General features: G+C 51.2%; 1 protein-coding gene across 2 annotated transcripts in view; it reads left to right on the top strand.

Annotated features, from left to right (window-relative positions):
- col11a1a (collagen, type XI, alpha 1a) overlaps window positions 1-13,698 on the top strand; it is a 70,603-nt gene that overhangs the window by 23,075 nt on the left and 33,830 nt on the right. The window contains exons 8-25 of one of the 2 annotated variants that reach the window (XM_084702831.1): window positions 474-758; window positions 3,031-3,096; window positions 3,295-3,336; window positions 3,692-3,754; window positions 5,854-5,928; window positions 6,258-6,341; window positions 6,994-7,050; window positions 8,214-8,267; window positions 8,385-8,438; window positions 9,094-9,147; window positions 9,321-9,374; window positions 10,358-10,411; window positions 10,497-10,541; window positions 11,176-11,229; window positions 11,329-11,373; window positions 12,387-12,440; window positions 12,899-12,943; window positions 13,190-13,243. In XM_084702831.1, the coding sequence (XP_084558957.1) occupies window positions 474-758; window positions 3,031-3,096; window positions 3,295-3,336; window positions 3,692-3,754; window positions 5,854-5,928; window positions 6,258-6,341; window positions 6,994-7,050; window positions 8,214-8,267; window positions 8,385-8,438; window positions 9,094-9,147; window positions 9,321-9,374; window positions 10,358-10,411; window positions 10,497-10,541; window positions 11,176-11,229; window positions 11,329-11,373; window positions 12,387-12,440; window positions 12,899-12,943; window positions 13,190-13,243 (1,239 nt within the window). The remainder of the gene's footprint in view (window positions 1-473; window positions 759-3,030; window positions 3,097-3,294; window positions 3,337-3,691; window positions 3,755-5,853; window positions 5,929-6,257; window positions 6,342-6,993; window positions 7,051-8,213; window positions 8,268-8,384; window positions 8,439-9,093; window positions 9,148-9,320; window positions 9,375-10,357; window positions 10,412-10,496; window positions 10,542-11,175; window positions 11,230-11,328; window positions 11,374-12,386; window positions 12,441-12,898; window positions 12,944-13,189; window positions 13,244-13,698) is intronic. The other variant, XM_084702832.1, reaches the window with a different exon arrangement.

Below are 13,698 nucleotides of genomic sequence, written 5' to 3'. Positions count from 1 at the left end.
TCACAAAACAATCTTGTTACCTTAGGTACCAACCTGTTGCATTCCAGGGTTTTATCCACTAAATGGAATTTAAATAAGGTGTTACCGCCGTTGCTATGTAGCAAAACTCTTACCCATGTATCAACATTGCTATATTAATTTAAAACCTGCTAAGCTTTTATAACATGTAAAACAGTAGTCCTTAACTGCTTAACTAACAGCCTATTCCCTCCACTGCTCACCCTCCCCCTCCCCCTCCCCCTCCCCCTCCCCCTCCCCCTCCCCCTCCCCCTCCCCCTCCCCCTCCCCCTCCCCCTCCCCCTCCCCCTCCCCTTCCCCCTCCCCCTCCCCCTCCCCCTCCCTCCCTTCCCCCTCCTACCCACTCCCCCCTCCCTTTACCCCCATCCAACCCATCCCCCCCCCCTCGATCCCCTCCCTTCTCCCCCCTCCTCCCCCTCTCTCCTTGCTCCCCTGCTTGGGTAACAACGCTAAAGGCTGTGGAGGAGGAAGCTGTCGGTGACTATGTCACCGAAGCCACCCCCATTGGTCAGGAGCCCACCGCTGTCCCGGAGACGGTGTACAGCGTCAACCCCGGAACGGACGCGTACGCCTTTAAGGAGTATGATCTAAAGGAGTATGACGGGGGCGCTTTTGACAGGAAGCAGTATGATTATGGGATGTATGATGAGTATGGCACGGCGCTACCCGACCCCACGGTCGCCTACGACAACGAGGTGGGGCAGGGGGTTCCCGCGGAAACGGACGTCTCCCAAACCGCTGTAAGTATGGCCCCGCCCCCCCCTGCCACGGCCCCTGCCACGCCCAGGGCTCCACAGGAGGGCGTCTAAGGGGGTGTACATCCACCACTGTGTGTGTGTGTGCTCGGCAGTCCAGCTCTCATTAGGAATCCGCCTCTCTCGTTTGCGATGCGCTGGGGTCTGGTTTGTGGCTTGGCATGGGGATCTCGTCATTGTCATGTGGTGTGTGTGGCCTGCTTGTGAAACATCCCACTGGGGTGAGAATGCGGTCTCGTCTGTCTCGCACTCCGTCACCGGGTGGTGAGGAGACAGGAGAGGCTGGTCTGATTGATGGGAGGCTGACATTCACACACACACTTACATAATATACACGCACGCACACGTTTCCCCCTCACGCCCACGCCACACCCTACCTCCACCCACATCTAACCCACACCCTGCATCCACCCTACCCTACCACACCCGGCCGCCACCCCGCAACCTACCTCCACCCTCTCCCACACCCGACCTCCACCCCCACCCTGCCCCCACCCCACTCCTGTCTGTACCAGCACAGCCACACCTGCTCATCTCTGCAGATCCTGCTGGCAGCTTGTCACACAGCCACACACACACACACACACACACACACACACACACACACACGCAGCAGCCTGTCAGGCAGATCTCTCCCACAGCCCTGGGGCACACACATTAGCCCATACCACAGAGCCAGCTGTCTCCACAGCACACACACACACACATACACACACACATGCACTCACACACAGTCACACGCACAAACAGTCTCACACGCATAGGCACACACACGCTCAAGCATAGGGGCCCTCACCTCCATCGCTTTGAGCGAGATATTGTTCATCCTTCAACCTCATTCACTCTCGGCAGCTCAAACGCTAACTCAGCCTTCACGGGTTCATCAGAGTCATGTGACTCCAGAGAGAAGGGCTCTGCTGGGCGCATTCCAAGAAGCAGAAGCGCAGTCTCAAACGTTCTTCCCGAACTACAGTGCCCCGTAGAGATCAGCTCGACAGTGAACCCCCCCCCCCCCCCCCCCCACCTTTACATCTCTTCCCATTTTAGCGTCTTCTATGTTCGCTGGGTCCATTTTTACATCCCCCACAGACAGGAAATGATACGGTGGCTCGCCGGCTGGTCGGAAACCGTCTGGGCAAACTTGTCATTATGGCGAGAGTAGTCTCCTTTTCTGCTCTCTTCCTGTAAGGTCTGGAAGCGGCTGAGATCTCCAGTTCGTTGTACCTCCGTTTCCTAGCTTTGAAACATCCACGGCAGTCAGTCAGTCCGTCCGTCTGTCTGCCTTTCCATCCCTTCCTCCCCTGTGTTCTCTCCCTCAGCCCCACACCATTCCATCTCTCCCTCCATCCCTCTTTCCCGTCCTGGGAAGTACTGACAATCAGCAGTAGGAGTCGCTTGTAAGTGGTCAACACAACCGGGCCGACATCCTCTCACTGCCCAGGGACAATCCCTCGGCTCAGCAGCTCCCGCCCGCCACCTCGACAAAAGGAAACCTCCATCGTGTTGGATGAGTGTGTCGGTGTTGCTGCTGTTTAGTACCCACAGCCTCACATCATGAGTTCCACACCACACACCCTCCGAGTGTTCCCCGTCCCTGTGCCTGTGTACCGCACCAGACCACTGCCTGCTGGTTTGAAGCTCACAGTCTTGATCAAAAAGGGGGGGCCTTGGTTTCAGCTCAGCCTGATTCCTCTCAGGCTGCTGCATGTCGAGTCCTCTCGTGTCTTTCAGAGGAGGGAGTCCACACTTGTGTGGCGGCATGTTTGTGTTTCATCCTGTCAGCTAACGCACACAGCTCTACGGAAATGCAATGACCTCCACTGCTTCATGTCAAGTCTGTTTCACGTCCCAGTCCTGCCTCTGACTAACACGTCCAGACCCTTCCTCTCTCTCCCTCCATCACTTCATCCCTCTATCCCCTCATCCCTCCATCCGGTCGTCCCCCTGTCTGCAAATATCCTCCGAAAAGCTTGCCGTAGTCTTTCCTAGCACAACACCGTTAGCGTATGATCGATGATTAGTACTGGTGCATTTGTGTTAAGATTAAAACAATCTTAAACGGAGCGACAGCGATCGCGTCCATGTCATGTTTCTAACACATGAAAAACACCGTAGCGTGCATGCAGTGTTGTCGCGGGGTTTTCACAGCCAGGCTGTTTCTGTCACTCCTCCTCGCTCGTCATGGCCTCTCATTCACCTCAGGACCTCCAGTCTCTGGGCCAGGAAGCTGACGAGGGTTTTGAACTTGTGTCCGCAGATTGCCGGCGTTGGCGCAGCGTTCGGCGAGAAGGGCGAGAAGGGGGAGCCCGCCGTCATCGAACCCGTAAGCCGCCCTGAAACCCCAAACGTAGAAGCAGGAAATATCTGCCTGCATGGAATCAAAACGCCACGAATGACCGTCGTCATCTTAGAAAGAGATAGGAGGCGGTCAGGCTGGGCTTTTGTGAAATGTTGCAAAGGATGTAGGACTGGAGTTTTTTTTTATCCAGGTGGTAATGCCTTTGTTCTCCGTCCTTGTCAGGGTATGCTGATTGAAGGACCACCAGGACCTGCAGGTCCAGCTGTGAGTAAAACCCAATGTCCTAGAACCTTATACTCGTAGACCTCATCTCCTATGATCTCCCCTTCACTACACCTCCAACGCGTGTCTCTTCAGTTCAGGGCACAGGTTTAATGATATGTGCAAGACACCGTGTCCCACCCACTGTCGTCTGTCGTCTGCATCCTGAGTTGTTAGACAAGCCGTTCCACCCACATATGTAAACAAACCCTACTCCCCTGCTTCAGATTCTAGAAATAGTTACTGTATAAATAGTCTTTGTCTATGTTGTGTCTGATGTTGAGAGAGTTGCCCCGGGTGTGTGTTTCTGTATGCCCATGGTGGTGTTTCGGATGTTGACGCAGGTGTGTTTCTGCAGGGTCTTCCTGGTCCCTCTGGTCTGATGGGACCCCCGGGCACCGCTGGAGATCCAGGCGACAGGGTGAGTAGCTCCTCTAGACCCTCTCAGCTGACTGGGCTGTGTGTGTGTGTGTTTGCATGCAATCAACTATGTGGTGGAGAGAGAGAAAAAGAGAGGCAGTGAGAGATGTAAATAGAGAGAGAGAGAGAGAGATAGAGAGAGAAAAGAGAGAGTTGTGAAGCGAGAGGGAGGAAGAAAGAGGGAGAGCTTAAGAGAGAAATGAAGAGAGTGAAAGCGGTAGCGAAAGAAATATAAAAAGGTAGACGATGAGAGGGAAAGAGATACAAAGAGAGAGGAAAAGAGATATAAAGAGAGACAGGTTGTGAAGGAACTCGGTGTGGTGGAGAGGAAGGCCTCAAAGCTAGCTCTGTCAACACAAAACAGAACCTGTGAATGGACTCTAATGAGTTGTCAGACAGTAATGTTTCAGACGGAGGGCTGGCCACACCAGAGATCTACAGTAAAATCTACCGTCTGTTCTCAGTACTGATAAAGGGGCTCTCAGTTCCCGCCTTATTGAGCGCAGCTTCTTTCCAAGCCGTAGAGGAGGTAAACGATCCCAGCGAATGTTTTGGTGATCCTGAGCACTCGGTTACTGTAGCATTTCTGGATACGGAGCAGAGCAGGGGAGTGTCTCACCGATTGGTTGGTTGGTTGGTTGGTTGGTTGGTTGATTGGTTGATTGATAGAGAGACACAACCTTATAGGATCCATAACAAGGGTTGGTGTGTAAGTAAGTGACTATTTTGTTCCAAGTCGTTTTTGTTGTAATCAAACTGATTGAGCTTGAATCAACACATGTATACAAACGTTTAAAGCCACCGGCAGAATTATATTTGTGAAATCCAGGGTATTTCTTGGAATACTTACAAATGGTCATTAGCTCATGAAATCACATGCACACACAAACACACAGACACACGGACACACACACACTCAGAGAAGTGGATGTTGGTTTTGGACTTAGGACAGTCCTATGGCTCACAAACTGGGTTTGTCTGTGGAAGCAGGGCAGAGGAATGCATGCTAATGATGCCAGCAGGCGCTGAATCAACACACCTCTTACAGCACGCTGCTTTGTGGAAAGTGTGTGTCCGTGTGTGTGCGTGTGTCCTTGCCAGGCACAGGATACGGTCACTACCGACACATGTTAGGCAGCTCCTCATGCACGGTGGAGGTTCATGCATGACATACTCGTTCCATGAGCACCGAACGTGACGGCATGCCACGACAAAGATCAGAGCTTTACCGTTCTCACCGCGTGGTACGTGTCCCTTAGGCAACGCGCCTTCCGTGTCTGCGACATGAGCGCCTGACATCGGGCCTTCCTTTGGAACCATAAAAGATTACGCGCCCGCTGTCACGAGCGCCATAAAGCGTTCTGTTGTGGCCCAGCTGCACATGGCCTTACAACATCTTTACATAATGCGTTTCAACGTCCTGCTCAAGCGTGAGACTGAGGTGGAGGCTGGGTGGAGAGAGGACGGGCACCTGGGCTCAGGGCTGCAGCGTGCTGTGGTCACCATGTCTGGGTGGTAAAGTCTGGGCACACTGGTGAAGAGAAGATAGGTTGAGTGACCATGTCTCTAGTTAGTTGATTGTTCTGAGGCATGGAGGGAGGGAGAGAGGGAGAGGGAGAGAGAGAGAGAGAGACAGAGAGAAAATGAGAGAGAGAGAGAGAGAGAGAGAGAGAGAGAGAGAGAGAGAGAGAGAGAGAGAGAGAGAGAGAAAATGTGAGAGAGAGAGAGAGAGAGAGAGAGAGACAGAGAGAGAGAGAGAAAGAGAGAGAGAGGGGGGGGAGAGAGAGAAGGAAGGAGGGAGGGAGGAAGGAAGGAATTTGAGAAAGTGATGGAGAATTAAAGGGACAGATGAGGTAGAGAGGAGAAGTGGGCATCCCTTTCTCTTTAGGATAACTGCTGTCTTGTGTCTGAGGAATGTTCTTTGACTCCCTCTATTTCTTTCTCTCTCTCACACACACACACACACACACACTCACACAAACACACATGCACACCAACCCATGTCAAGTTCCAACATGGATATGTCATTCCTTATAGTTTCTCTATACGATTTATCACCTGCTCTCTCCTCTCTTCTCCCTTTTTTCTTACATTTCCCAGGGTCCCGCTGGGCGTGCAGGGCTCCCTGGGGCTGATGGTTTGCCAGGACCCCCTGGTACCATGCTGATGCTGCCAGTGAGTGCCCCGAATATATGCCTGCTTGAAACATTCTCGAACATGTTCACATGATTTTGGTCTGACAAATACTAACACACTGTAGGCATCAGGTTTTGTGATAACATTTCCTGTGTCTATAAGTCCATCTCAGTGTCTCAATCAACAGTAGATTAACATTAAGTATATATTCGTATATATTCAGTATATTCCCATATGTTCTTATACAGGATGCTGGAAGAGAGTCACCCCGATGAGTAGCTACAGATAGCTACAGTTTCAGACGCAGCTGAAGATGTGTGTCTCATTTCTGTGTGCCTCTGTCTCATCTATGTGTGTGCGTGTAACAGTTTCGGTTCGGAGGCGACGGAGAGAAGGGTCCGGTGGTATCAGCCCAGGAGGCCCAGGCCCAGGCCATCCTCTCCCAGGCCAGGGTGAGTCTGCCCCAGGGGCCGCTCCAGTCGTGCCCTCACAGAAGTGTCCTCATGGAAGGAGGGGAGGGGTGGGTGGTGGGGCGTAGAGAAGGGATCGGAGGAGTGGAGGTATAAGGGGTGGAGGAGAGATAAAGGGCTGGATGGATGGAGGAGTGGAGGGGTGGAGGGATGGGGAGATGGAGGTATAGTGAAAGGAGGGAGGGGTGTAGGCATGGAGGGACGGTGGGGAGGGGGTTCCTTTAACGGGCACGAGGAGGGGGCGGAGGGCTGGGGGGTCGGAGGGTTAATCACCCTCGGGAGTCTTCCTCTGCCTCGTCGGAGGGCTAAAAGGAGAGCGCCAAGCTTGCGTGTCTGGACAGAGCTGCTTGGTCCGGCGCAGGAGACCGTTAAAAATACCACGAGAGATCACGACCTGGTCTGGAACTACCCCAACAGGTGTCAGAAGAACAGGGGGGAGGTTAGCCTTGAGTGTAGGAGCCTGAAGTGGTCCCTTATCGTGTTCTAATTCGGGTTGACCCAGGATGAAACCACAGAACAGGGAGATGAATCCGACCGCGGGGTTGACAGGGAGTGTTTTGACAGTGTTTAGAGGGAGGTCCTTGGCATTTGGAGCGTACCATGTTGTGGTTTCTGACGGGGGTTGTCTTTGCAGCTTGCCATGAGGGGTCCACCAGGTCCGATGGGTCTCACGGGAAGGTCTGGCCCAGTGGTGAGTTCCTCCTCGCCTCTCTGAACAAGTCAAATGCCTCGCTCCACCTGGATAACAGGAAGTCGGACAAGACTCGACACGAACTCCCACTTAACCTCAGAGATATCTTTTAAGGTTATAGCATCATTAAAAAACAACAACAGCGACAACAACACCTTTTCATAACATTTTAGATCTGAGAGTCTGGCTGTAAAGATAGTTTGTTTTGGCCTCTGTAGTCTTTGGAGGCAGAATGGCCAGGTTATCTGTGTCTTCTATCTATATACATCCAACTGCCAAGAAAATTTCACAGTCGTTCACTCTTAGCAGTTCCCCCTCCCCTCCCTCTAAACCCGAGGCTTGTTGATACGTGAGCTGGCATTTATCCACAGGGAAAAGTACTTTAAGCAAAAGAACAAGAATTACCCAGCTAAAGTCAAGCCTTTATGGGATAAGGGACAAGGATTGTAGTCAAAAATGACCATTGATGGAGCCTGAGTTGGAACGAAACGATGAACAAGATAAGAGATATAGGGCTCTGTCAATACCTCTTATTGTGCTCTAAAAAGATGTTTTCCATTGAAGCTGACGGAGGTTTGAAAACAGGCCTTTGAGTCGTCGAGCCGTTTTGTGTTTTTTAGAAATGTCTTTCTGTAATTTTTAAATCACTAACTCTGAGTTGAGAGCTCTGCAGACTGTCTGGAGGTTTGAAATCTCAACGAAGAACCTCAATTTATTCTTGCAATTTCAGACTTAAGTATACACCAAGATGCCCATAATAAACGAGGCAAATGTTTAATTTTAGACTGAAGTTGGTATGCTTTCAGCTTGATGCAGTCATGCCTCTCTACAGAAAAATGGCACTTGATGGCAGTAAAACAGTTGTTGTAGTTGTGGAAGTTAGGAGCAGAACTGTTAATCATTGTTATTCCCAAAAAAATCTAACCCTAACCCTTCCCTAGAAATTATACATTTAAAAGCATGTTATCAAAATTATAGATAATTACATTCCTATGACTTACACTACACTGTCTTCCAAAGGCACCTGCATGACACAAATGACGTGTCACAATTAGTCAAACACTGCCATCTGGTGTTTGTGTGGAATAACAAAAAAAACAACTCCCATTGTTCTGTGAGCCCATCCATCCAGCCAGAAGGAATAACACGACTCTTTTTGTCAGGGTGGTCCCGGTTCACCCGGGCTCAAGGGAGAAGCAGGTGACCCCGGACCTCAGGTGAGAAGCCCAAACACCCCCTAACCCTTTCGTCAACTTCTCATTCTCTTTTGACGTTCACTTAGACAACAGGCTTGAATTGTATTCCGTGAAGTGACAGTGGTGTGTCCATGTTAGGGACCCAGAGGGACCCAAGGCCCCTTTGGACAGCCAGGGAAGGCAGGAAAGAGGGTGAGTAAACTCAATGAACTCCCCAAACCAAGTGTGTGTGAGTGCGTTTCAGTGTCTGTGTGTGCGTTTCTGTTTGTGTGCTAGTCTGTGTGTCTACTTTGGGCTTTTTCAGTATTAGAGTGGAAAAGCTTATAGCAATTCAACAAACAACCGCTTGATATGTGCTTAGATCCCTGCTGCGTTTTCAATCCATGGATCTATTGCAAGTGTGGCTAATCTTCCTGACAATTCCAAGAATCGGGGATAAATAACGTAATTGGTTGCAGTTGCTCCTTCTGTAACAAATTCTGTGACCTGAATAGCTGGACATTAATCTGCCATCATCCAATAATTAAGGAAACATTTTGGATGCCAAACTAATGTAAAAAACGAAAGTATAACCCGGAACTTATCTACAGTATGTCTCTCTCTCTCTCTCTCTCTCTCTCTCTCTCTCTCTCTCTCTCTCTCTCTCTCTCTCTCTCTCTCTCTCTCTCTCTCTCTCTCTAACTCCTGTCTAACTCTTTTCCTTTCTCCTCATCTCCTCTGTATCTCTCTCTCTTCCTCTTTCTCCCTCTTTGCCTCTCTCCCCCCCATCTCTCTCCTTCACTTTTTGTCTCTTCCTCTCTCTCTCCCCCTCTGTCTGTCCAACTCTCTCTCCCTCTCCGTCTCCCAGGGTCGGGCCGGCGCCGATGGAGGCAGAGGGATGCCCGGAGAGTCCGGCTCCAAGGTAACGCAGCTTCCTCATTGTTCAATCGTAACGGGGACGAACGTGTGTGTCGACTCGATCCCCGTTATCGTGGCTCCAGCTCGCTCCCAGTGACGGCTGCCTGCCATCGTTTCCTCCTCCGCCGTGTCACCGGCTTGTCATGTTGGTGACACTGCCGCTGTGTTTGTCTGCAGGGGGACCGAGGTTTCGATGGCCTTCCTGGATTGCCTGGGGACAAGGGACACAGGGTAAGGTCGGACATGCCACCTCAGGGTTAGACACACACCGACATGCACACTGACATTTGTAGTTCCTGTCAAATGTCACCCAGTCCATCTGGGGCTTGCGTAGAAGACGCGAATCCTACACAGCCTGTAAACAAGACAAGTCTTTTGTGAATCGCTGTGAAATTACAGTGGATTTAGGAAGAGAATTATGAAGGCCTGTGTGTTTAAGGATCTTCCCAAACAATGGTGTACTGTGTGTCAGAAAACTAAGTCCAGTAGGTTGTTTAGGGGATTAAAGACAAAACTCAGTTGGCTCCTGGGATAAGACCAAACTTGGCACGGACCAGAATACCAACATTATTAGTTCTGGGACTGTGGGGATTTTGGGAACGATCAGACAGGATTTGTGTTCGGATTTCATGACAGCATCTAATTTGGACTGATAGGCCAACAGACAGACAGGTTGACAGACAGACAGGTTGACAGACAGACAGACAGACAGACAGTAATGAGTCAGGGCTATTTCCAGTCTGTTGGTCCTGGGCCTGGTTGGATGAGGCTGCAGCTGCACCCAGCAGCACAGCGGGCCTGCCTGCTGTCCAGTTCATGAGAGGGTCTGGCTGTGGAGCCTGCGGCCAGCCAGGCTCACACTGGCACAATAACACTCATCTCTCCTTCTGTCCTTCTCTCCCCACACTCTCTCCCTCTGCTCCCCCATTCTCTTTTCCCCCTCTCTCTCGCTCTACCTCTCTCTCCACCTCCCCTCTCTCAACCTTCCCTTTCCCAAACCCCCCCCCCTCTCTCTCTCTCTCTCTCTCTCTCTCTCTGTCTCTCCCCCTCTCTCTCTCCCTCTCTCTCCCTCTCTCTACACCTCTCTCTCCACCTCCCCTCTCTCAACGTTCCCTTCCCATACCCCCCCCCCCTCTCTCTCTCTCTCTCTCTCTCTCTCTCTCTCTCTCTCTCTCTCTCTCTCTCTCTCTCTCTCTCTCTCTCTCTCCCTCCAGGGAGACACAGGATCACAAGGCCCAGTGGGAGCCCCCGGGGAGGATGGACAGAGGGTGAGTAGACCCGCCTGTTCTATCGTTCACTCGTCGCGTCCATCCTGCTAGACACCAACTAACCGCCTTCTTTCCCTCTGTCCAGGGAGAGGATGGAGAGATCGGGCCTCGGGGACTGGCTGGAGAGAGTGTGAGTCTTATCCTCCGTTGTGTGGGTCCAACAAGTCCCTCAAACATGTGATTACGCGTGTAACCGTCTGACAATTGTATGTATTGTATCGTATCCCGTCATGGTCTGTGTCTTTAAAAGCTTTGATGACCATTGTTGACTGTGTTGCTCACATTTTCCACCAGAGGTCAGACTTTCCTTTTGTCGCCCATTGTTAGCTAGTGAGACACAAAGTCGACCCGACACAGTTGCATACCAGTATGCTTACAATTGAGACACGCCACATCATCATAACATTTTGCCCCTCTTACCCTCGAAATGTTAACATGTTGACATTTTTATTAATATGTTTTATCTTGGAGTCTGTCTTCGGGCAACCAGGAGACCTCTGTTCTTTTTTTATGTTTTGTAGTTCACTCTATATCTTCACCTGTGCAAGAGGATAGTGTGTAAGAATAGCCAGCAACGCGTGCTGGCTTGCATACTGCACAATGCAGTCTGATGCAGTAGAACATACTCCATTTGAAATACTACATAGTGAAGAAAAAAAAAAAAAAAGAATTCTGGCACCCTAAACAGAAGTGTAGTATGGGTGTCAGGACACACCCTCTGCCATGTTTTGACTCCTTCCACCCCGTCTCCCTCCTCTCCCCAGGGTCCTAGAGGTCTCCTCGGCCCACGCGGCCCTCCTGGTCCCACTGGTCAGCCCGTACGTATCCGTGACCTCATTTCCTCTTCCTCTGGAGCGGCCGCACGGCCCATTCGGACAGGAAATTGAAAGTTAACTTGAATGTTTTCCTCCTCCCAGGGCGTCGCCGGTGTGGACGGCCCTCCCGGCTCCAAAGGAAACATGGTACAAGCCGTCTTTCAAACTCCAAACACATCTGGTGGAAACCGGTTTGAGCCCTAGCGTTAGCCACAAAGTCAGCACTGGTTCACCCAGAGCCTTCGTAGAGGTGTTGCAGGAGATACTGCCGGAGTATTTAGCTGGGTGTTGCTGCAGGGTGACAGCCTGTGGGGTGAGGGTGGGCTTGCTGGTTTAGATGCAACAGCTGCGAGGGCAGAGGTCCTGTGTGTGTCTATATAGTGAAGAGTACAGCTGTTCTAAGGGCCTGTTCAGAAACAGCCCTGAGCTCTCTATCCCCCTACTGCAGCACCCTAGCCCCCTACTGCAGCACCCTAGCCCCCTACTGCAGCACCCTAGCCCCCTACTGCAGCACCCTAGCCCCCTACGGCAGCACCCTAGCCCCCTACGGCAGCACCCTAGCCCCCTACCCTCCCAGCACCTTAGCCTACCATACTGCATTATTGTAAAGTACAGTAGTTGAACACAGGCTGAATCATGTGATCACCCCCCCTTTCCGTCACGTTAGATCAACGTTTCTGCCAAATGAAATCATTCCATCATGACATGGCTCAGGAGGGATCCTAACTAAGACGTAACAATCTTCAATAAAAACATTGAATCCGTTTTTTCAGTCAGACTCACGGAGAGGATGTTGTGGATCTAGCTAAATGAATGACCCCTCAAAGAAGCAGAGCAGAGACTCCTGACTCCAGTATGACCTGATCACCCTGACTGGACTAGTCCAACTGACCGTCTCTCTCTGTCTCTCTCTCTCTCTCTGTCTCTATCTCTCTCTCTCTCGCTCTCTCTCTCTCTCTCTCTCTCTCTCTCTCTCTCTCTCTCTCTCTCTCTCTCTCTCTCTCTCTCTCTCTGTCTCTCTCTCTCTGTCTCTATCTCTCTCTCGCTCTCTTTCTCTCTCTCTCTCTCTCTCTCTCTCTCTCTCTCTCTCTCTCTCTCTCTCTCTCTTCTCTCTCTCTCTCTCTCTCTCTCTCTCTCTTCTCCCCCCTCTCTCTCTGCAGGGGCCCCAAGGAGAGCCTGGTCCTTCTGGTCAGCAGGGTATCCCAGGAACACAGGTAAGAAGGCCCCAGGAAGAAGGGACACGGCTCTGAATGAGGCCTAGGGACCGCGAACCAACTCAGATCTGAGTGGGGTTGTTCGGTGGGAGTAAATGTCTCACCTTGCGTTCAGTCCCACGAGGCACTCCTCTACCCCGGCCTTGACCTCCCCCAAGCTGGACCTGCGGAGAGCAACCACCCACCACACACACGCACACACACACACTCTCTCTTTACCCTGGGAATATTTGTCAGGGTTTTCTGATGAGGGGAGGGGGGTGGGGGCAGCTGAAAGCATCTCATTCATGTGTTAGGAATGCCTGACATACAGCCACACCTGTAAGAGCAGGCTCTCGAGTGCTGGTGCCTCACGCGTGTGTGTGTGTGTCTATGTGCATCGCTGTGTGCATGTGTGTGTGTGCACGTGTTTGGTTGCCATGGTCACAAGCTTCAAACTGTCCTTTTTTGCCACACAGGGTCTCCCAGGTCCTCAAGGCCCCATCGGACCACCTGGAGAAAAGGTTTGTTGGTCATTTTAAGGCTACATCTGAAAGAGAAGAATCCTCCTGAATTGGCAGATTCTCTCCCAGTAGGCCTGCTGGTTGAGGCCTGCTGGTTGAGGCCTGCTGGTTGAGGCCTGCTGGTTGAGGCCTGCTGGTTGAGGCCTGCTGGTTGAGGCCTGTTGTGGTAGGGATGTCTGGAGGATGACTGGATGGTGGTCACATTGTGGTTGTGACCTCTCTAACCCAGTGTTCATCTTTTTACAGGGACCTCAGGGAAGGTCAGGGTTAGCTGGACTTCCAGGAACCGACGGACCTCCTGTATGTGGTATTCCATTTCCCTCTCTCTCTCCCTCCCTCTCTCCCTCCCTCTTTCATCTCTCTCCCCTGTCTCCCTCTCTCTGTCTCCCTTCATCTCCCTCCCTCCATCTCCCTTCCTCCCTTTTGTTGTAATTCCCCCCATGCATCCACAGGTTTTGTGTAACTCAAGTGAAGATAATGATGTGTCAGAATGCTGGGATCAGTCCCTTGTAACAAGGCTGGTCAATAGCACAGCTATCAGTGAGAGTTAGTGCGGAGTATGACAATTTTCAAAAGTGGTTCCAATTGTTGGTTATTCTCATTATTACCTCCCTGTCATTTTACTCAGCTTCATTTTTAGTTGTAAAAAAAAATAATATATATTTTGTTTCTATCTCCGAAGGTAAGTGTCTGGTACCTTGTCATCTTTCTGTCAGCTGTCAGTGTTATGACCACCGCCCCAGGTCTCGGCAGCC

The sequence above is a fragment of the Hypomesus nipponensis genome, chromosome 8 (assembly GCF_054491055.1).
Source record: "Hypomesus nipponensis isolate SF chromosome 8, ASM5449105v1, whole genome shotgun sequence".
In the NCBI taxonomy this organism is placed as follows: domain Eukaryota; kingdom Metazoa; phylum Chordata; class Actinopteri; order Osmeriformes; family Osmeridae; genus Hypomesus; species Hypomesus nipponensis.
Note: the sequence above shows the minus strand (reverse complement) of the source record. Positions and strands in the feature narration are given on the sequence as shown.